This window comes from Pleurodeles waltl, chromosome 3_2, assembly GCF_031143425.1.
Source record: "Pleurodeles waltl isolate 20211129_DDA chromosome 3_2, aPleWal1.hap1.20221129, whole genome shotgun sequence".
NCBI classification, from domain to species: domain Eukaryota; kingdom Metazoa; phylum Chordata; class Amphibia; order Caudata; family Salamandridae; genus Pleurodeles; species Pleurodeles waltl.
In genome coordinates, this window is record NC_090441.1 from 41,345,882 (window position 1) to 41,369,444 (window position 23,563).

The 23,563-nt window shown below is 43.3% G+C and overlaps 1 protein-coding gene across 3 annotated transcripts in view; it reads right to left on the reverse strand.

Moving 5' to 3' along the window:
- ANKFY1 (ankyrin repeat and FYVE domain containing 1) overlaps positions 1–23,563 on the reverse strand; it is a 526,918-nt gene that overhangs the window by 306,298 nt on the left and 197,057 nt on the right. For all 3 annotated transcript variants that reach the window (XM_069226693.1, XM_069226694.1, XM_069226695.1), the window contains exon 11: positions 23,117–23,214. In XM_069226693.1, coding sequence (XP_069082794.1) covers positions 23,117–23,214 — 98 coding nt within the window. The remainder of the gene's footprint in view (positions 1–23,116; positions 23,215–23,563) is intronic.

Sequence of the window (23,563 nt, forward strand, 5' to 3'; positions counted from 1 at the left end):
AGCCGGAAGTCTTCGGCAATTCTTTGGCCTTTTTCGGTGCCAATGATTGGTCACCTTCTTTTCGGTGGGTTGAGCCATGGCCTGCTGGCGGTGGCGTCCCCAGGGCCTTAAATGTTTTTGTGTGAGTTTTAGACGGGGCAGGTTTACTCACTGTTCGCTGCACCGTCAAGGGTCGTTCACTTTCGGAATCATCCGAGTCCGTCCCCTCGATGGAGATGCTTTCCTCCTCTCCGACGTCGAGTTGTTCTTTCGGTTTCGACGACATTTGTAGTCTTCTTGCACGTCGATCCCTCAAGGTCTTTTTCGATCGAAACGCTCTGGAAGCTTCGCAAGTATCCTCCCTGTGTTCAGGTGATAAACACAGATTACAGACCCGGTGCTGGTCTGTATAAGGATACTTCAAATGACACTTAGGACAGAAGCGGAAGGGGGTCCGGTCCATTAGTCTGGGACGACGGGTGTGGTCGGGCCGACCAGGCCTCAGTGAAGAGAGGAAGCCCCGAAGGGCCGCCGGAGCGCTCTTGATGTCGGTGCCGATACACTAACATTAACCCAGTACCGAAAGATAACAATACCGTTGAAATTTTGATAATTTAGCTAACTTTCCCGAATCGAAATACGGAGCAAAGAGGAACACGTCTGAACCCGATGGCGGAGCAATCTAAGATGGAGTAGACGCCCATGAGCAATGGAACCGAAAGGGAGGAGTCACTCGGTCTCGTGACTCGAAAAGACTTCTTCGAAGAAAAACAACTTGTAACACTCCGAGCCCAACACTAGCTGGCAGGATAATGCACAGCATGTGTATCTGCAGCTACACATGCCACCGAACATGTATATATATATATATATATATATATATTTTTTTTTTTTTGTTAGTGATAGATCCTCTCTATATAGAAATAGATCTGTCTTTTGTCTAGTGGTAGTTTTGATGCCATAAAGTAGCGCAAATGGTTTATATGCCTACTGAAAAGGATAGAAATGTATTTAGCTGAGTGGATTAGTAAAGATAGGCGTTACCTTTAAAACAAATGAAAGTATGTGCAAGGGGGGCTACGTAGAGATGAGGGGCGTCTTTTCTGGATGGTACTGAGGGAATTAGAGGAGGAGATCATGGGAGGGGGAACACCAAAAATGACTAGCGCTGGTGGCACCCAGTGCCACAAAGGCTTTGATGATGGGTATGTGGTACGGGTGAAGTAATAGTGTGTCTTTTGTGTTTTTTTCAGAGTCTTCAGAGAATACGCTGATTCAGAGGAGAAGGTAAGGTGACTTGACATTTACTGTTGCACACATCACACACACATCCATGAGCAATTTTGTGACCCTATCTGCCTTCTACGTAGGCTAGTGCTTTAGAGGGACCGTTTAGCTAGTAGCAGAGATGGCGTCTCATTGGATGACTGCGCTGAAGCCATAACTCGGGTTATGGAGGACAGCTCTGAGGCAGGATCAGAGGCTGAGACAGCAGATACTGAGATAGCATCTGAGGGAGAGGACAATGGGACAGAATCAGGGAGTGTTTTTTCAGTCATCGGAGTCCCATTCGACGACACCTCTTCCAGTGATTCTGAGGGAGACGCAGAGGACAGTCATGCTGTCCTTTTGCAAGCACAGTCTGTGCTGCAGGAAAACAGCAGGTTAGCCCAACCCAGAGAGCAGGTGCGCGCAGTGGCACGCACAGAGAGAGTGCTCTCTTGGCAGCCCCCCGATTTAGTTCAGCCCCAAATTCCACCTTTTACTGGTAAAGCTGGATGTAAAGTTGATACCGCCATCGTTTGCCAGGCTCCTGCATCCATATTTTTGGATGTTGACTTTCTTTGGCTAATTGTGCAGCAAACAAATGTGTGTGCAGAACAATTTCTGAGGAAGCATGGAGGCACTCTAGGGCCCCGTTCTAGGGTACGCTAGTGGACTCCTACTTCACTGGCGGAGTTGAAGACATTTTTGGGCTCAAAATGGGGTTAGTGCAGAAACCCACCTTGCAGTCCAACTGGACGACTTGCACAGTTTGGGTAACCCCCACCTTCGCACCGTACATGAGCAGAGATACAATTCTGCTGCATTTCCCTGGGACCAACCAGATCATGACAGGTTGTTCAAAATTCGGCCTATCGTGGAACATTTGTCTGCCAGATTTCCAGAGATCTATACTCCTGGAAAGAATATAGCAGTTGATGAGTCCTTGATACTGCACAAAGTGCGGCTGCTGTTCAGACAGTACATCGCGAGCAAAATAGCTCGCTATGGCATCAAGCTGTACATGCTGTGTGAAAGCTCTTCTGGCTAAGTGTACAGCTTGAGAGTGTATACAGGGAAGGACTCCACCCTAAAGCCTGTAGCTAGCCCTCCCGCGTTAGGGGTCACAGGTAGGACTGTATGGGAACTTGTCCAGCCATCCCTTCACAGAGGTTATAACCTTTATGTGGACAATTTCTATACAGGAGTAGAGCTGTTCAGTGTGCCCTACAAAGCTGGCACTGTGGCCTGTGGTACAGTTCGTTGTAACCGCAAAGAATTCCCACAGGAGTTTATTTGCAAGAAGCTCCAGAAATCCCAGAGTACTGCGTTGTGTTCCAATGAACTGCTCGCAGTCAAGTTCTCGGATAGGAGTGATGTATATGTGCTCACTACAATTCATGATGAGAGCACTTCACCCATTACAGTTTGGGGTCAGATGGCCGAAGTCCACAAGCCCACCTGTATACTTGATTACAATAAGTACAGGGGCGGAGTGGACAAGAACGACCAGGTTCTTCAACCATACAATGCGTGTCATACAACTTGCACTTGGTACAAGAAACTGTTTACCCACCTGATCCAGATGGAAACATACATTGCGTATGTTGTTTATTGTCAGACAACCACGGGAAGACTCATGACTCATGACTTTCCTTGACTTCCAGTTGTCTGCAGTTCAAAGCCTCACTGCTGTTACAGAAGCAGAAGCCTCCACCTCATATGTTTTGGAGGATGTGGCAAGGCTGCAGGAGCGACACTTTCCTGATCGCATTCCTAAAACACCCAAAAGGATCGTCCATGTCATCACTGTAAAATATGCTTGAAGCATGGAAAGCGGCAGGAGAGTCGGTATTACGGTCCAGTGCCCATCTAAGCCAGGCCTCTGTGTCCCTACTTATTTTACGTTGTATCATACTAAAGTAAGGTCTGGGAAATCGACTAAGATGCAGCTGCCGTTGGGTAAACCTTTCAGTGGCTGTGCAAGGATACCGAACACCCAGGGTCCACTGCTTCCTCACAGGCCACAGAATTTTACTTTATCCACTTCAGGAACTCAAGGACTTCCTTATGGCCTGCTCAACACCTATATTCACTGTCAGAATGTGGTAGGTATTCTGTTCGATTAATGTGCATTAGAACCACCACACTGCACATACTAATGGAGAGAACATATGCCACATTGTCACGGAGTGCACTGTGTGGCAAAATGTTAAAGGCATGAATGAATTCTGAAGTGCTTGTAAGGGAATATTTGTATGCTACACAAGCACCACCATGATTGGCAACGAGAACCCGAGTAAGTGTAATAAGTCAAACAAATGTCCTGTGTGACATATTCACCAACATTTCTACTTGTTTGAATGTGTGCAAACTAAATTTGTAGCTTCACTTTCAAAGCAAAAGTAGAAGTGTTGGTGAATGAGTCCCACAGGATATTTGTTTGACTTTTTACTTTAGAGACCTTAGGATGTATTCACCAGCATGTCTGCCTTAGTTTCAACTGTAGATCTGCTTTCTCAGTTTGAGGAATAGGCCTCCCAAGGCATACTTCGACACCCCTAATTTGCATTCTCAAACTTGATGTAGTTGGACTAAGCACAGTAAGTTTGCTTCAAGTAGCTAATGGCAGAAGGCATTAGTATAGGTTCACTTGGCAATTACAGGGAGTGCAGAATTATTAGGCAAATGAGTATTTTGACCACATCATCCTCTTTATGCATGTTGTCTTACTCCAAGCTGTATAGGCTCGAAAGCCTACTACCAATTAAGCATATTAGGTGATGTGCATCTCTGTAATGAGAAGGGGTGTGGTCTAATGACATCAACACCCTATATCAGGTGTGCATAATTATTAGGCAACTTCCTTTCCTTTGGCAAAATGGGTCAAAAGAAGGACTTGACAGGCTCAGAAAAGTCAAAAATAGTGAGATATCTTGCAGAGGGATGCAGCACTCTTAAAATTGCAAAGCTTCTGAAGCGTGATCATCGAACAATCAAGCGTTTCATTCAAAATAGTCAACAGGGTCGCAAGAAGCGTGTGGAAAAACCAAGGCGCAAAATAACTGCCCATGAACTGAGAAAAGTCAAGCGTGCAGCTGCCACGATGCCACTTGCCACCAGTTTGGCCATATTTCAGAGCTGCAACATCACTGGAGTGCCCAAAAGCACAAGGTGTGCAATACTCAGAGACATGGCCAAGGTAAGAAAGGCTGAAAGACGACCACCACTGAACAAGACACACAAGCTGAAACGTCAAGACTGGGCCAAGAAATATCTCAAGACTGATTTTTCTAAGGTTTTATGGACTGATGAAATGAGAGTGAGTCTTGATGGGCCAGATGGATGGGCCCGTGGCTGGATTGGTAAAGGGCAGAGAGCTCCAGTCCGACTCAGACGCCAGCAAGGTGGAGGTGGAGTACTGGTTTGGGCTGGTATCATCAAAGATGAGCTTGTGGGGCCTTTTAGGGTTGAGGATGGAGTCAAGCTCAACTCCCAGTCCTACTGCCAGTTCCTGGAAGACACCTTCTTCAAGCAGTGGTACAGGAAGAAGTCTGCATCCTTCAAGAAAAACATGATTTTCATGCAGGACAATGCTCCATCACACCCGTCCAAGTACTCCACAGCGTGGCTGGCAAGAAAGGGTATAAAAGAAGGAAATCTAATGACATGGCCTCCTTGTTCACCTGATCTGAACCCCATTGAGAACCTGTGGTCCATCATCAAATGTGAGATTTACAAGGAGGGAAAACAGTACACCTCTCTGAACAGTGTCTGGGAGGCTGTGGTTGCTGCTGCACGCAATGTTGATGGTGAACAGATCAAAACACTGACAGAATCCATGGATGGCAGGCTTTTGAGTGTCCTTGCAAAGAAAGGTGGCTATATTGGTCACTGATTTGTTTTTGTTTTGTTTTTGAATGTCAGAAATGTATATTTGTGAATGATGAGATGTTATATTGGTTTCACTGGTAATAATAAATAATTGAAATGGGTATATATTTTTTTTTGTTAAGTTGCCTAATAATTATGCACAGTAATAGTCACCTGCACACACAGATATCCCCCTAACATAGCTAAAACTAAAAACAAACTAAAAACTACTTCCAAAAATATTCAGCTTTGATATTAATGAGTTTTTTGGGTTCATTGAGAACATGGTTGTTGTTCAATAATAAAATTAATCCTCAAAAATACAACTTGCCTAATAATTCTGCACTCCCTGTATAGAGGATTAGTCGGTACTCTGATGAGGAACGGGTAACGAAAGCTTATGGTAGGTGTGCTTTGACAGTGATATTGCACAGGAAAAGGCAGATAGTAAAGGTAGTACAGATGCACATCATCAACACCTATGGATTCAAACACTTTGGGGCCACCCCAGCACTGAAGGACAATGACACGTATGGGTCAGGGTTTGACCTGCTTGCCATGTTCATCCTCCATCAGAACTTAGTAGATGTTCAATTTGCTGTATGATAAGTGCATTACAGTTGTAGCACTGCACATAATGGTGGCTGGGACATATGCTATGTTCTCACGGACTACCTGTGTGCCAAACACTACCCTTTTTCATAGTCTACGACTTTCTCTTTAAGGAACAAAAATTCCCCAGCATGTCTGCCTTAGTTTCAAAGGTAGATTTGCTCACTCAGTTTGACGAATAGGCCTCCCAAAGCATACTCTGACATCCCCAACTTGCATCCACAAACTGGAAGGAGCTGGATTTAGTACAGTGAGTGCGCTAAAGGTGCATGAAAAACGTGCCTCCTGAGCCTCATAGGGCTGTCATGGGAGTCATTAGTAAGGTTCCTTACGCATGACTTCGGTAATGTTCAGGAAGAAGGAGGCGGTTACTTTACAGGTGGTAAAATGTAGTCAAACTTATTCCATCCTGTGGCATATGAATGTGATGGCCCCTTGTCTGGCAGCGGTAAGTTGATGTGAGTGCAGTGACTGGTTGGATTGGGCCCGTGGCCGGCGGTGTGAAAGTGCTGTTTGTTGTACATGAATGGCGTGAGAATGGACCATAAAGCAGTTGGTGCCTTGAAGGTGCTTTATGGCTCACCTTCAGAAGGCTTGGTTTCAATATTCGGATACTTAGATAAGTGTTCATGATAGGAAACCATAATTTCTGGAGGTGCTAAAACTAACCAGTGTGAGTGGTGGATTAACTTTAACACACTAGTATCAGGGGAGTCCAAGGGTGCAGGACTTGCGTGGCTCGCGTGGACTTGTGTGTCTCCCCAAGTTTTCCTTTGCCCAGAATCCCTTTGAAATCACAAACTCTGCTTAAAAACACATTTGCCTTTCATTTCAGTGGGTGGAAGTCCTGGAATCTGCAGGCTGCCACTAATGTTCTACCACCCAGCATTCCACTAAGTCTCCAGAGAAAAACGTTGCCTCACTTGTGTGGGTGGACAAGTGACAGGGAAGTGCCCAAAAAGGATTGTGGAGACATCAAAATTACCTACCAAAAACAGTCTGGTTTTGGAAGACAGTGACCTGTGTCTATCAAAAGCAGACAGTTCTGAAAACTAGACACTGGGGCAGTCCACAGAAGTGTGGCGTGTTTGGATTCCACAAAGGTTTCTTACCCAGAATACCCTGCAAAGGTGAAAAGCTGATTAAAAACAATATTTGTTGCTTGCTTTTTCGTCACATAAACTACAGGAATGTGCAGGGATCCACAAAATTTCTACCACCCACTGTTTCCCCACTTGTCCTGATAACAACACAACTCCACTTGTGTGTCGGTGCCTAGTGCCTGCGTCAGGAATGGATCACTCCAGGGTCAACAGTAGCCTTCATGCAAGGACTACCATTGACCCTTTTGCGATCCATTCCTGTTGGATTCCCCTAGGTGTCTAGTTTCCAAAAATGCACAGGTTTGGTAGGTTTTCCTAGGTGCCGGCTGAGTTAGAGACCAAAATCCACAGCTAGGCACTTAGCAAAAAACAGGTGAGTTTTTAATGGAAAATGTGATGTGTCCATGTTGCATTTTGGGATGTTTCCTGTCGCAGGCACTAGGCTTATCCACACAAGTGAGGTACCATTTCTTTCGGGAGACTTGAGGAAATACAGAATAGAAGTACAAGTATTGTTGCCAGTTGCCTTTCTCTACATTTTTGCCTTTCAAATGTAAGACAGTGTGTAAAAGTCATTTTGAGAAATGCCCTGTAATTCACATGTTAGAATGGGACTCCCGAATTGAGACATGTGCAAACAACCACTGTTTCTAAACTCCTTATCATGTGCTCATTTTGCACATACATGGGTTTCCTCCATACCTATTTTTCACTCTTTATATTTTACCAAATGAATTGCTGTATGCCCCATATGCAATGAAAGCCCATTGCAAGGTGCAGCTCATTTATTGGCTCGGAGCAGCTTGTGTTCTTGATGAACCTACAAGACCTATATATCCCTGCAACCAGGAGTGTCCATCAAATATAACAGTATATTGCTTTCAAAAATCTATTATAGTTGGAAAAATGAATGGAAGAAAACGTTTTCAGAAAGGGCTGTTTTTTCAACTCAATTTCAATATTTTTTTTATTTTAACTGTTACTTTCTGTAGGAAAATATTGAAGGATCTACATAAATGACACTTTGCTGAATTCAGAATTTTGTCTACTTTTCAGAAATGAAACTGTCTGGGATTAACCATTGGTGTCACACCCATTTCTGTCACTAACTGGAAGGAGGCTGAAAGCACAAAAAACAGAAAAAATGGGATATGTCCCAGTAAAATGCCAAAACTGTGTTGAAAAATTTAGCTGGTGGGGGAGTGCCAGCAGATAAGGGGTTAAGGAAAACGGGCTGCATTAAACAAAAAAATTATTCATTAAACGCGGTCACAGACATGGTGGTCTGCTGACCCCAGCAGGGCACCATCCCTGTGAGTGCAGCCATTCACGAATGGGTTGCAAATTGCGACCTACGTCATGAATACTCTTGAGGCAGGTCCCTTTCGACCCATTTGGGAATGGCAAACAGCGTGGTTAACACTGTTGTACATTTAGTTTTGAAACTCGCAATTTGTGATTCGCAAACAGATCGCAAATTACGGGACGCAAACAAAAGGTCGTACATCTGGCCCTTATTTATGAATCAGAACGCTGACTTCCATCCTGTTGGATGTTGGAGCATCAGATGTACTTTTTTAAAAGAGAGGGAATCAATGGCACAGTGAGTGGCATTTATCAGTCTAACATTTGCCAAACTCCAGCTTGTAGCTAGGTTGGTCCCAGGTAAAATGTCACATAAAAAGAGATCCCCACAGAAAAGACAGGCTTTAGGATACTGAGGTTGTTGATTTCAGGGATGGCGAAGGGCAGCTGATTCCTGATCTGTGATATCTGACTCAAGAAGGACCTGCAGTCAAGGCGAACATCCTTAAACTGTGATGTGCTATAAAGCGAAGTGCTGCAGCTGTGAGCGCTAACAAGTTTGTGATTGGGTTTTAATGTAATTCTGTCAAAAAAGCTCCTGCTAATTTCAGGTTAGAAATCCCTCGGCAGGGAGAGCAAGGGTGCTATTCCCGGAGAGAAGAGGAAGGTTGGCCCATGTGTGAAGAGCTTTTGGTTGATTTAACACGAGATCCAAAAACCTCTTTCAAGGGCTTCCAGGAGAGAACGGTATATTTCAATTAAAGTACCAACTTGTATAATGCAGTGAGGTGGTCATAAAACGTTGGTATCCCATTAAAAATACTGTGTTAACACAAGGTTCTGTGGCTCCCAGCCTTATGCTCTGTGCTTTCCTAAAAAGAAAACATGCTAGTGCAAATTCTGTAACAATAATCTATATTCCTGGCTAATATTTTGGTTGAACATATATCTTGTTATGCGCAGTAATAAATAGCTCAGGCCAATACCATTAGCTGAATTTGTCAATGTTTAAATGCTTAAACACTCCTAAACGTAAAAGCAGTACATCATAATCCCATCTAAGATCAGTATTATTATTTACAGATTTTCATCTCCACAGAACATGGATTTTAATGTGTACATATTTCATAAAATGGCTTTCCAATTAGATAATAATTGATCTATACAAGTTAAGTGTTTGGATAACGCCTTCACTGCTGACAGTGCCCAATGAACCGTGGGTGGGGGTGACTGGGGAGAGGAGGCAGGTGGTTTAATAAAGCAGGATTGGAAATTGAGGGGGAAGCAAAGGGCAAACTGGGGAGAGGGAAGCAACACGGAGGGCACAGCGGGGGAGCTAAGGGGCGAAGCACTACAAGAGGAAGAGAGTAACAAAACACATGCACTCCCCTGGAGTTCTGAAAGAAAAGGAAACTGTTCCGTAAACTGTAACTATTTGTTTGTAGTGAGCAGTGCTGTATATTGACATGACCTGCAGATCCTGCCATCTAATGTTGGTCCTGGACGTTTGCATCTTGTTCTTCTTCAAAGGTGACTTCCACTCACCAGGTATGCTCATTCCACTACAGAACATTACAAAAACAACACCTCCGACTGTTTTCCACCTATCAGGTGAGCAGTGTAGTGTTGAAGATAAAGACAGTGCTAACTGTGCATTGTAGAAACTAGTTAAATTGAAAGGAAAACATCTGTGCTAAACGCTGGTGTCCAAGGAGGACTGGTGCATGTGAATTTAAAGCATAACAAACAGCACCATTTTCTATTGGCAGCATGTGGGGTTGTAAATAAACATGCTTGGCATAGACTGAAGCCATTTCTCGCCAAAGCAGTGGCTATCAAGCAGATCATGAAGATGTTTGGAATAAGGTTCTTAATACAGTCACGCTAACTACAGTGTGCCGGTGGCTTCAAAATACACACAACAGTGTTTAGTAAACTTGTGTGGTATTGAGCAAGTGGCAGCTTTGCCGACGTCTGCTAATGAGATGCTTCATAACGAGGTCATAGTGGCAGCTTTGTTAAGTGTGCAAAGTGCTTTTGGGGGCATAAACAGTGTGCACTTGCTTATAACAGCAGGTTTCAAAGCATTTGACAATTCACCTAGTAATGCCCCCTTTTTGAGATGGGGTGCCCCAATGTGGGGTTTAGCAAAGCCTAAAGAGTTGTTTCGATTTGCAGATGGATTTGGGTCATTCAATGTAGTCCATAAGTGCCTTCTTAACATCTACTGTTTGTAACGGACTCTGTACTACCAAGACTGTGGGTTAGGAAGTGGATGGTTAGCTCAATAGTTTGGTTGACATGAAACGGAGAGACCACCTTTAGCAGGAACTTGGGGTCAGATCTAAGGACGACTCTGTACATATGGATCTGGATGAAGGGAAAGTCTATGGTCAATGCTTGTAACTCACTGATCCTTCGCAAAGAGGTGATGAGGGGCCAGCAATTTCAATGTAACACTGGCAAAAATAGATACCTGGTATTTGGATCTCCCGTGCTGGGTTGGGACCAGGAATGCTGACCAGAGTGGACCAATTTCCCCATCTCCCTACCACTCTGGCACAGAATGTAGGTGCTAAGTCACCCCCCCCCCCCCAACACCGACCACTCTTACACAGAATGTTGGGGTTAAGTTTGATTACAACCTCTCCGTGCACTTGCAGATCTCTACTATAATTAAGAAATACTTTGCCTTATTAAGACCATTAAGCACGTTTTTAAGACTTCTTCCTTTTCAGGAACAAAGAACAGTAGTCTATGCTGTAATTATGTCACACATAGATTATGCTAATATCCTGTGCCTGGGTCTGCCTAACTATCTGTTCAAACGATAGCAGATTGTTTAGAAGGCAGCTAGACTACTCTTAAAAGTGTCTAGGCATCTGTCAATTGCTTCCCATCTGAAGGAGCTCCATTGGCTACCTGTTAAGGAGTGAAATCAATTTAAGACACTGTTTCGTGGCTCACAGAGCTTTCTATGCCACAGGCCCCCACTATGCTTCAATGAGGCTACAACATTATCATCCGTCTAGAACCCTCTGGTCGACTGACCCACGGTCGTCAGACAAAAAAAAGTGGGGAGGAGCGTCATTCTCCTATCTTACAGCTCAAGGATGGAACTAACTCCTGCTCCCATTGCCAAGTCAAAAAGATGCTGCCCATCAATGGGCATATTAGGTAAGTGTTGCATTTCCAGATGGAAGCAACAAATAAAGTGTCAAGCCTCATGCCTCAAGAGAGAACTGTTTTTTCCCCCTGGAGAGGGTATCAGCGGCATCCAATATGCATTTTACATGTGCATTGTATATTATTTTGCTTTCGGCTATAAGATCATGGACTCTTTTTCTGTGGGCTTTAAAGAGGTATTTAATGAGCTCCTTCACTCCATCCCAGTGGTGGTGATCATATCATACCAATGGAATTGGTGACACACTAGTGTGTAGTGCACCGCAGCGGCACACACATCCCTGCAGCATCAATACTCTTGCTCTCCTTCGATGGACAGGGAGGTCATCTTCAGGTGCCGGTGCTGAGGTACGCCTCCTTGCTGAGTGGGGTTCAGGGACTGGCTTGAACACCTCTACTCAGGAGGTAAATACCTAGCCTTTAACTGCTCTTTGCTGTTTTCAGGGGCAGATGTAAGCATGCCCTTAAGCATAAGGAAGATTCTGCACGGACCTACACCTGGACTACATGCATCATAACATTGTGGTAGAATGCAGCCCTCTGGATTACAGCATGATAGGCATTAGTGTAATCTGGTAAAAGCCTTAACAGGGTGTGGGTCATCAAAAAAGCAAATCAGTAGTCTTCTTATGGGTCCTCCCCTTCATAGGGCTCATAGTAGGGGGCCCCCAGGGGGGAACAGGCTTCCCTGTTGTGCATCTGTATGGAGTGATTTTGAAGGATATTGTGGGGTGTGAGGTTGTGGAGGTATGACACGGTGTAGTGTTGGCATGGGTGGAGGAGGACAGTGGCAGTGTACCCAACTGTTTTTGGAATAGGAGGGGTACATGGTTCAAAGGAGAGCTCTTCCAAAAAAGCAAGTCTCTTTTTCTTAGGGATCGTCAAGGGTATGTCTGGGTGCCTGTGTGAAGGGGGCCTAGTAAGGAGCTTCCCCACGAAAGGGTGAATAACGATCTTCTTCTGCCTTCAGACCAGGATACCTGCAAGATGAAGCATAAATGGTCCCTTACTCAGTTGTGATCTTGGTGTTGAGGGTTCATTTGGTACCAACCACAGGGTAGGTTTGGCTGAAATTGTCAGCGACAACTTCGGTTCTGAAACCTGCTTTTCGGTGCCAACGATGGGCGGAGTGCCTCGCCACCCCAAGTTGAAGGCTTGCTAGGATTTAAAGGTGGTTCTAGGATCGAGTGGTTTCCGATGGCGGAGCCTGACCTGAAAGTCAGTGTCTCTTGAAGCTGGACTTGATGCCCAACCCCTTCAGGAGCAGTGCCCTGCTAGAACTGACTTGTTTCAATCTGAGAAAGAATACATGGCCTGCGCTCGCTCCTCATCTTTGGCCCCAAACTGGGACAGTCTACTTTCTCGTGCTTGGATTCACAGAACTCAGAGGACAACACCTACAGGGTCTGTGCCCTCGATGGGCCTGCTTCCTCATCTTAAGTGCCATTGACGGGCTTTGGCCCAAGGATGCCTGGGGTTTCGAGCAACTGCTGGTATAGGCTTTTGCGTCACAACCAGTGTCTCTCTCTTCAGCACTGGAATGCGTTACTAATAGTGAAGGATGCCTTGTCGTTCTCAGGGTACATGCACAGGCTAGAACCCAGTGTAGATATGACCACAGCTACTTAGGTTTGTGCCTAAGGTTAGAACTGGAAAAATGTTAATTCCATAATACCTCCATCCCCAGTCATTCTCTGAATTTGAATTATGACCTGAAGTTTCTCAGTGCACTATCAAGGCCAATTGTGTGCACGGGTCTCAGATCACAATCCACAGGGACGGTGCATTGAAAATATTTGCTTGTCAATGAGAAGCCCTTGCAGCTGGCACCAGGAAAGCATGTGTATCTACAGCCACATATGCTACAAACAAGTAGCTTCCTGAGTGTGAGTAGTGGAAGCATTCAACCCATCTAATCAAAAGGATGTTAAAGAAGCTATGCTCCAAAGGAAGGATAAACACAAGAATAAGAAGAAAGCCAATGAAGCAGGCAAAATCAGAGTGATTAAAAAGCCAATTAACTGTAAGCAATGAGCTGGCCATAAGCGCTCTCTAAGTTTTAGCATGGCCCACAAGAGGTCTTGTGCAAACAGAAAACTAAAAGTTGCCTGAAGGTGAAGCCTAAAAACCTCTGCCTGCATCATACCGGTCCTTACATTCCTGTGTTAGCTTTCCCTGGAACTTTGTATTTAAAAGTGTATGTATTACACTGAAGGTGAGCCATATGAACATCTGGAATATCTTGCTCAAAAACGTAAGATTTCTGGAAGAAACAAAGTCATCAGAAGCCAAGCTATGTTCAAGCTCGGCACACCCAAATTCAGAATTAGCTTGGCCTTAAAACAACGGTTCTGTTTTATGGAATCCTCTTCTGCTCCAGATTAGACTTGCAAACTTGTTGACCACATTCAAGTGAATTCGTAATATTACAAGTTCATAGAAACGTAACATAACATGGCCCCAGGCAAATTTGTCAAAGATTATTTATTTTATCTCACCTACAAATATATTGCTAATCCTACTAATAATGTAAATTGCTTATTCCATCATATTACTATATCCTGTTCTAAAGTGCTTGGTCACCCTATGCCAGGAGCCTTGATCGTATTAGATCAAGACTCCCCCTCCCTCCCGATCCCCTCCCCCAAAAAGAAGAAGAACAGGTAAAGTATTTAAGTGGATCAAACGAGCTTTAACGTTAGACACTAACTGAGGTGCCAAAATGAGTGCGAAACATAATAACTTTTTCAATAGAGTTCCCGACAAAGGAGCGGTAGAGAAGTGGGTACTCAAAGATAGTCTAGATTGTCTAAAATAAACAGTGATTTAAATTAATGCTGTGAGAAAGTTGTGAAGCCTAATGGCTTGTAATTTCACAAAGTGTAGCAAAGAGCTAAATGGAACTGCTAAACGTGAAATTGGTCTACCTTTTTTGTTTAAAAGAAAAATGCATTAAAGTGGTAGAGCACCAGAACTAACAATGTGGGAATCTGCGCTCTAAAGATTCTTCTCCGTATCTTGTGTGGCACATTGAACTTATTTAAATAAAAGTTGTTTTGAAAACAAAAACTGAGAAGGTTTCATGCAGTACAATGGGACATTTTCTATGCTGTGCAGAGGGGAAGGCATAGCCGTTTAACTTGTCTTGACCGCGCTCCAGCTCCCGGACATCCTAGTCTCAAAGCAGAAGAAAATATCAGAGATGCATGAAAATTTAGCTACACCACAATGGGCAAAAACTATGAAGTGCAAAATCCCCCAAATTTGCCAAAATAAGTGCTAATAATTGCCTGGCTCTAGTGAATAGTTAATTGGAGCAGTAGTCTGATATGCAAAAACGTAAGACTAGTCCTAGTAGAACAAATTGAAAAGTACAAAATATTGTGCCAAGAAAGTCAATGAATGATGGAACATAAAATAGGGTTTGGATAGCCTTATTGGCAGTCACTCTTGTATACACAAAAACTATTACATTAGTTTTGCTTTGGATCTGATGAACAACCGCATCCGTGAACAATGTATTCAGTACTTTGTAACAAGCTACTAATTTAGACTAGGGGTCATCTCATGCACAGTACTGCTTCCATTCAAGACAATATCATATTACAACATCATTATGTACCTGATCCTATCATGTACATCAACCTAGAAATTCTCACTATGGGGCCAACTGTTACAAGCCAGATCTGACAAACACAGAAACGACCTGCCATCATTCTACTGATGGAAATTCTCTCCAAAGCCTCCTGATAGTTACTTCAAGGTTCAAGTTTCCGTGGGGTGGGATGATAATGGCAACAGGCTTATTCTTGTACAAAGGCAAATTCACTTGAAGTCTATACCACATACTATTTGGTAGCAGCCACCTGGAGGAACATCTGGCTTATGACAAAGTTGATGCATTACTGTAATCTAGTACATAACAGAGCTAAAAAGAAATACATTCAGATGCTCCTAATAAGACCACGTTACTTTGGCAATTAAAGAACTTTACAAGGCTTAAGAAAAACTACACATTACATTCAAATTTATGTTTAACACTACATAGTCTTCCACTGACCAGGCTTAGAATATCTCCAGGTCTTGGCACATCTATGCACCACAAGTGTGACCTTTGTTTTGGAGGATCTAGAGGGCTTCCAAGGCAGACATTTTTGTTCAAATTGTATTTTTCAATCTTGTTTTTTTTCCCTTCAATCTTCTGTAACTATACCACTCCAGCTTAGCTACCATCATCTCTTTTTACCTTTTTGTATCTTCATGCTGATCACATACTTAGTCAACCCCTTCAACCCACATTTCATAACACCTCTTCCTATCTTTCAGCTATTAAAGCTGAATGCTGATACATCTTCCCATGCTCGCCCTGCACGTAAACCCTTACCAAACTGAAACTGTCTATTTTTCTGCAGCTTCCCCCAATCATTTTCCGAACTTAATCAATCTTCATTCCTCTTTCTGTCTCACTACTTCCTCTTCAGCCTAAAAGCATTGTTCTCTTTGATTTCACTCATGTCTTCACCTATCAAATCTCTACTGTTATCTGTTGCTTTGACTACTGGTTTCCACAACTATGCACTGTGCTATTTCACTCCTGCTCAATCTACTACTGGCCTCTATCCACATGTTTTGGTAAATTTGCTACACTTATGACCAACCTCCATTTTCGTTTTTTTGTGCATCATACATTGTTTAAAAATACGTTTGGTTTGGCTTCCAATGTCTTTCATTTCTTGTTGAGTTCCAGTCTCTCTCCCACTTTCTTGCTTTGCTTCTCAAAGTCATTTAGTCTCCCCTTCCTCTCCTTGTGCCCACTCCCACTTAAAATATTTTTCTCTTCTTACTTCTAAACTCTAGAACTATCTCACAAAGAAAAGCAGGAATGGGGTAATGGTAGTAGGCTGAGCAATCACTGTGGAATTAGCCTCTGCCCTGCATGAATGTTTAAACTGCAGACATAAAAATGATATGTTTATAAGGAAAATGTCACTTACCCAGTGTACATCTGTTCGTGGCATGAGTCGCTGCAGATTCACATGCTGTGCACACTCCGCCGTCTGGTGTTGGGCTCGGAGTGTTACAAGTTGTTTTTCTTCGAAGAAGTCTTTTCGAGTCACGAGACTGGGGGACTCCTCCCACTTCGATTCCATTGCGCATGGGCGTCGACTCCATCTTAGATTGTTTTCCCCGCAAAGGGTGAGGTAGGAGTTGTGTAGTAATAGTGCCCATGCAATGGAATGAATACGTATGTACATAATAAAGGTTAAAGTAATATATTTACAAATGTACAAATGTTGAAGATCTACTTCTAAACGGCTACAGGCTCCCGGGGAGGCGGGTGGGCGCATGTGAATCTGCAGCGACTCATGCCACGAACAGATGTACACTGGGTAAGTGACATTTTCCGTTCGATGGCATGTGTTCTTTCTGGTTGAGTGTGCCTTTGGTGTAATAGGCAGCTCTCTCTTTGCTTTAAGATAGCAGGTTTGAATACACTTAACTATCCACCTAGCAATGCCTTGTTTTGAAATTGGATTTCCTGTATGAGGTTTTTGAAAGGCAATAAATAGTTGTTTTGTTTTTCTAATTAGTTTCGTTCTGTCAATGTAGTACATTAGTGCTCTTTTGATGTCTAATGTATGTAGTGCTCTTTCAGCTACAGAATCTGGTTGTGGGAAGAATACTGGTAATTCCACTGTTTGATTTAAGTGGAACGGTGAGATAACCTTTGGTAAAAATGTAGGATTTGTTCTTAGAACTACTTTATTTTTATGTATCTGAATAAATGGTTCTTGTATGGTAAATGCTTGAATCTCGCTCACTCTTCTTAAAGATGTGATGGCAATCAAAAATGCAACTTTCCACGTTAAGTATTGCATTTCACAAGAATGCATGGGCTCGAAAGGTGGACCCATGAGTCTTGTTAAGACAATGTTGAGGTTCCATGAAGGAACAGGTGGTGTTCTTGGTGGTATGATTCTCTTTAAGCCTTCCATAAACGCTTTAATGACTGGTATTCTAAATAGTGAAGTTGAATGAGTAATTTGTAGGTAAGCTGATATTGCGGTGAGATGTATTTTTATGGAAGAGAAAGCTAGATTTTATTTTTGCAAATGTAGTAAATATCCTACTATATCCTTTGGAGATGCGTGTAATGGCTGAATTTGATTATTGTGGCAGTAATACACTAATCGTTTCCACTTGTTTGCGTAGCAGTGTCTAGTGGTAGGTTTTCTAGCTTGTTTTATGACCTCCATACATTCTTGTGTGAGGTGCAAGTGTCCGAATTCTAGGATTTCAGGAGCCAAATTGCTAGATTCAAAGATGCTGGATTTGGATGTCTGATCTGTTGTTTGTGTTGTGTTAACAGATCTGGTTTGTTGGGTAGTTTGATATGAGGTACTACTGACAGGTCTAGTAGTGTCGTGTACCAAGGTTGCCTCGCCCATGTTGGTGCTATTAGTATGAGTTTGAGTTTGTTTTGACTCAACCTGTTTACTACATATGGAATGAGAGGGAGAGGGGGAAAAGCGTATGCAAAGATCCCTGACCAGTTCATCCATAGAGCATTGCCTTGGGATTGATCTTGTGGGTACCTGGATGCGAAGTTTTGGCATTTTGAGTTTTCCTTTGTTGCAAATAGATCTATTTGAGGCGTTCCCCAAATTTGAAAGTAATTGTTTAGTATTTGGGGGTGAATTTCCCATTCGTGGGTTTGTTGGTGATCTCGAGAGAGATTGTCTGCCAACTGGTTCTGAATCCCTGGAATAAATTGTGCTATTAGGCGAATGTGGTTGTGAATCGCCCAATGCCATATTTTCTGTGTTAGGAGGCACAACTGTGTTGAGTGTGTCCCTCCTTGTTTGTTTAGATAATACATTGTTGTCATGTTGTCTGTTTTGACAAGAATGTATTTTTGTGTTATTATGGGTTGAAATGCTTTCAGCGCTAGAAATACTGCTAACATTTCCAAGTGATTTATGTGAAACTGTCTCTCATGTATGTCCCATTGTCCTTGGATGCTGTGTTGATTGAGGTGTGCTCCCCACCCTGTCATGGAAGCATCTGTTGTTATGACGTATTGTGGCACTGGGTCTTGGAAAGGCCGCCCTCGGTTTAAATTTGTACTGTTCCACCATCGAAGCGAGATGTATGTTTGGCGGTCTATCAACACCAGATCTAGAAGTTGACCCTGTGCTTGTGACCATTGTGATGCTAGGCACTGTTGTAAGGGTCGCATGTACAATCTTGCGTTTGGGACAATGGCGATGCATGAAGACATCATGCCTAGTAGTTTCATTACCATTCTGACTTGTATCTTTTGTGTTGGATACATGACCTGTATTACTTTGTGAAATGTTTGAACCCGTTGTGAACTTGGAGTGGCAATCCCTTTTGTTGTGTTGATTGTCGCTCCTAAGTATTGCTGCGTTTGACACGGCAAAAGGTGTGACTTCGCGTAGTTGATGGAGAAACCTAGCCTGTGAAGGGTTTGTATGACATATTTTGTGTGCTGTGAACACTGTTTTAGCCTGTTGGTTTTGATTAACCAGTCGTCTAAGTACGGGAACACATGTATTTGCTGCCTTCTGATATGTGCAGCTACTACTGCCAGGCATTTTGTAAAAACTCTTCGCGCAGTTGTTATTCCGAATGGCAACACTTTGAATTGGTAATGTATTCCTTGGAATACGAACCTTAGGTATTTCCTGTGTGAAGGATGTATTGGTATATGGAAATACGCATCTTTTAGATCAGTGGTTCCCAACCTTTTGACTTCTGTGGACCCCCATTTTATCAATACTGGAGCCCGGGGACCCCCACTGAATCATTATTGGAATCTGGGGACCCCCACTGAGTCATTACTGATAGTTGGAACCTATATTATTACATTTTCTAAGCAGTCGCGGACCCCCTAATGAAGCTTCGCGGACCCCCAGGGGTCCCCGGCCCACAGGTTGGGAACCACTGTTTTAGAGCTAATGTTGTCATGTAGTCTTGCTGTTTGAGCAGTGGGATTACGTCTTGTAATGTGACCATGTGAAAGTGGTCTGATTTTATGTAGGTATTTAGTGTTCTGAGATCTAGTATTGGTCTCAGAGTTTTGTCCTTTTTGGGTATTAGAAAGTACAGTGAGTAAACTCCTGTGTTTTTTGTTGAATTGGTACTAATTCTATTGCGTCCTTTTGTAGCAATGCTTGAACTTCTAGTCCTAGAAGATCTATATGTTGTTTTGACATATTGTGTGTTTTCGGTGGGACGTTTGGAGGGAATTGGCGAAATTCTATGAAATAACCATGCTGGATAATTGCTAAGACCCAAGTGTCTGTTGTTATTTCCTCCCAAAGTTTGTAAAATTGGCTTAGTCTTCCCCCCACAGGTGTTATGTGATGGGGTTGTGTGACTTGTGAGTCACTGCTTATTTTGAGGGGTTTTGGGGCCTTGGAATTTTCCTCTATTTTTTGGGAATTGGCCCCCTCTAAATTGCCCCCGAAAACCTCCCCTCTGATATTGACCCTGGTAGGTAGGCCTTGTTTGTGAGGTTGTGGTTTCTGTGGGTTGACCTCGAAACCCTCCCCTGAAAGGTGTTTTCCGAAATGTGCCTCTGCTCTGCGGGGAGTAGAGTGCGCCCATGGCTTTGGCTGTATCGGTGTCCTTTTTGAGTTTTTCGATGGCAGTGTCTACCTCCGGCCCAAACAATTGCTGTTCATTAAACGGCATATTAAGCACAGCCTGCTGGATTTCCGGTTTGAACCCAGAAGTGCGCAGCCATGCGTGCCTTCGTATTGTGACTGCGGTGTTTATTGTCCTTGCAGCTGTATCTGCTGCATCCATGGAAGACCGTATCTGATTATTTGAGATACTTTGTCCCTCTTCCACCACCTGTTGTGCTCTTTTTTGGAACTCCTTGGGTAAGTGTTCGATGAAATGTTGCATTTCATCCCAATGAGCCCTGTCGTATCTTGCCAAAAGTTCTTGTGAATTGGCAATACGCCACTGATTTGCTGCTTGTGCTGCAACTCTTTTTCCCGCAGCATCAAATTTGCGGCTCTCCGTGTCTGGAGGTGGTGCGTCGCCCGAGGTATGAGAGTTGGCTCTCTTACGAGCTGCCCCCACAACTACTGAGTCTGGTGTTAGTTGTGTTGTAATATATATTGGATCTGTGGGTGGTGGCTTATATTTTTTCTCCACCCTCGGAGTTATGGCTCTGCCTTTAACTGGATCCTGAAAAATTTGTTTTGAATGTCCTAGCATTCCTGGGAGCATGGGAAGGCATTGATACTGGCTATGGGTGGAGGATAGGGTGTTAAAGAGAAAGTCATCCTCAATTGGTTCCGAATGCAAGGAGACATTGTGAAACTCGGCTGCCCTTGCGACCACCTGTGTATAGGATGTACTGTCCTCAGGTGGTGACGGTTTTGTAGGATAAGAGTCTGGGCTATTGTCAGACACCGGAGCATCGTAGAGGTCCCATGCATCGGGATCATCCTGACTCATTGTGGTATGAGCTGGTGAATGCATCAGTGGTGGAGTTGTTGCTGGTGATGCATGTATTGATGGTGGTGGAGACGGTGGTGGGGTTGTTTTCCTTGCCACCTTTGCTTGTGGTTGCTTGTCCTTTTGTTGAAAGGCAAGTTTCCTCTTTATTTTGATTGGGGGAAGAGTGGTTATCTTCCCTGTGTCCTCATGAATATGAAGCCTTCTTGTGTGTAGTCAGGCTCTACAGCTTGAAGCTCCTCTCCAAATCTATGTAATTTGGAGGTTAATCCTTGTTCCTCTGTATAGGAACTACTTTTCGGCTCCGAGGCTGGCTGTTTCGGAACCGAAACCTTTTCGGAAGTCTTTTTAGGCTCCGAAGAAACCTTCTTTGTTTTCGGATGACATCGACACCAGCATGCCCTTTTTCGGTGCCTTGGATGGGTCACCTATTTTTCGGGTTAAGCCATGGCCTGTTGGCGGTGGCGTCCCCTGGGCTTTTGTAGACTTCTCGTGAGTCTTGATTTTTGACGTCTTACTCACGGTTTTGGTTGTTTCTTCGGCGTCGAGTTCTTCCGAATCTGACTCGCGGACGGAGAAAGCTTCTTCTTCCTCCACGAAACGATCTTGACCTGTCGGCGTGGACGCCATTTGTAGTCTCCTGGCTCTTCGGTCTCTCAGCGTCTTCCTCGACCGAAACGCTCGACAGGCTTCACAAGTATCCTCCTTGTGCTCGGGGGACAAGCACACGTTACAGACCAGATGGTGATCCGTATACGGATACTTGTGATGGCATTTTGGGCAGAAACGGAATGGGGTCCGTTCCATCAGCCTTGAAGTCGCACGTGGCCGGGCCGACCAGGCCCCGACAGGGGATCAAAAAAAACCCAAAGGGCCACCGGAGCTCTTCAAAATTCGGTGTCGATTTGTTCTAACTAACCCGATACCGAACGCAAACAATACCGATGTTTTTTCCCAAGATTCTAACTAACTTTCCGACCCGAAACACGGAGCGAAAAGGAACACGTCCGAACCCGATGGCGGAAAAAAAACAATCTAAGATGGAGTCGACGCCCATGCGCAATGGAATCGAAGTGGGAGGAGTCCCTCGGTCTCGTTACTCGAAAAGACTTCTTTGAAGAAAAACAACTTGTAACACTCCGAGCCCAACACCAGACGGCGGACTGTGCACAGCATGTGTATCTGCAGCTACACATGCCATCGAACACAAGAATATCTGGGGGCTATAATGCTATACATTTGTTATTTATTCATATTCCTTGTCTTGTCGATTCTGTCTTCTTATATTGTTTCCACAACCTGAATACCGGGTCCTGTTCTGGGATTTCATTTGTATTTCCTTTCTTATGAGTAGCTAGCACCAAGTTACTTTTTATTTTTTTATTTTATAATCTTTAATATCTATGCTTATGATTGGTTTTCTGCATTCATTTATTTTTCAATGATCCTAAATAATTGTGGCTATTTTGGAACCACAGATGCATATCATTCCATTTGAGTTACATAGATTGCCCATGTTTACCTTAAGGGACTCAACTGAGCCAGTCAAATGATTGAACCTAAATCTTGCTGCGACTACTTACGATTTGGGAATATGGGTATACAGTTCCAGTCTCGAACATTTCATTTCAATGCCAGCAGAAAGAGTTTAAAAAACAAAAAAAAACAAAAAAGACCAGAAATAAGGTTCTTCATGCCATTTTTTACCAGTAACTTTGGGCCACCTTGCTATATACATTAGGGGTCTGTGCCCTGTCAATCATGACATTCAAACACAATCCAACCTACAGTCAGAAGAAATCAAAGCTTTTTTTGCCTAGCCTGCTGCCAAAGACATAGTTTTCTGAAGATATTCTCATCATCATTTCCTACACCATGGATCTTACATTCAAAGACCAACACATGAGAAAACAACCTGCCAGTGCACTACAACATTCTGAAATAAAATAAAACACAATACTGTCCACGCAGATTATAAAAATGAGTGAGATGTCTGATTTTGCTGAACCTCCAAAAGGGTCTAGAGATCAGGAGTGCATGGGAGTATTAAAAGAAGCAGTCTAAATTTTAGGAAATGCCAAAACAAGTTTTGTGACAGCTGCTGAAAATATACACTGGACAAAAGCGGAACATAAAGTTTGGCCTTGCCGGAATATAGGATCAGATACTAAAATGCATGCAAAGCAATACAAATCAATTTTCCTTAAAGTACAATAATGCTGGAGCAAAGTTATGAAAAATGTTATTGTGTTGTTCAGTGGTTACTGCCAGAAACAATATACATCCACTTTCCTTACCAATTTGTTTTTGTGATTGACCTTTGCTCCATGGGTTGCCAGGAAGAGTGACGCTGCCTCATTTTCTGCCCCTGCAGCCCTCTGCAGAAGGCAATTTCCTATTGGGAAATGGTGATAACAAAAAATACACATCACTATGCAACTATGCATGCTTTGTACATTCTAACAGCATCAGGTTAAGCGCTCTTTACACATGAATACTTCATACTGTATAAATTAAAACTTCAATAGAGTACTATAAGATTAAACCATGCTCAAAATTGTTAAATGTTTGAATAGTTTCATGTACATTCAACAGTTACACAGTAACTCGGATTACAGATGTTTAAAAAATGTGAAGCCAAGGCTCAAATAACCAGTATTTTCTAATTTATAAATCTGATATTTAGGAAGCATTCTGGCACCTCAACCGCTGCAACACGTGCTCTGTCCAATTTTGCATTGCAA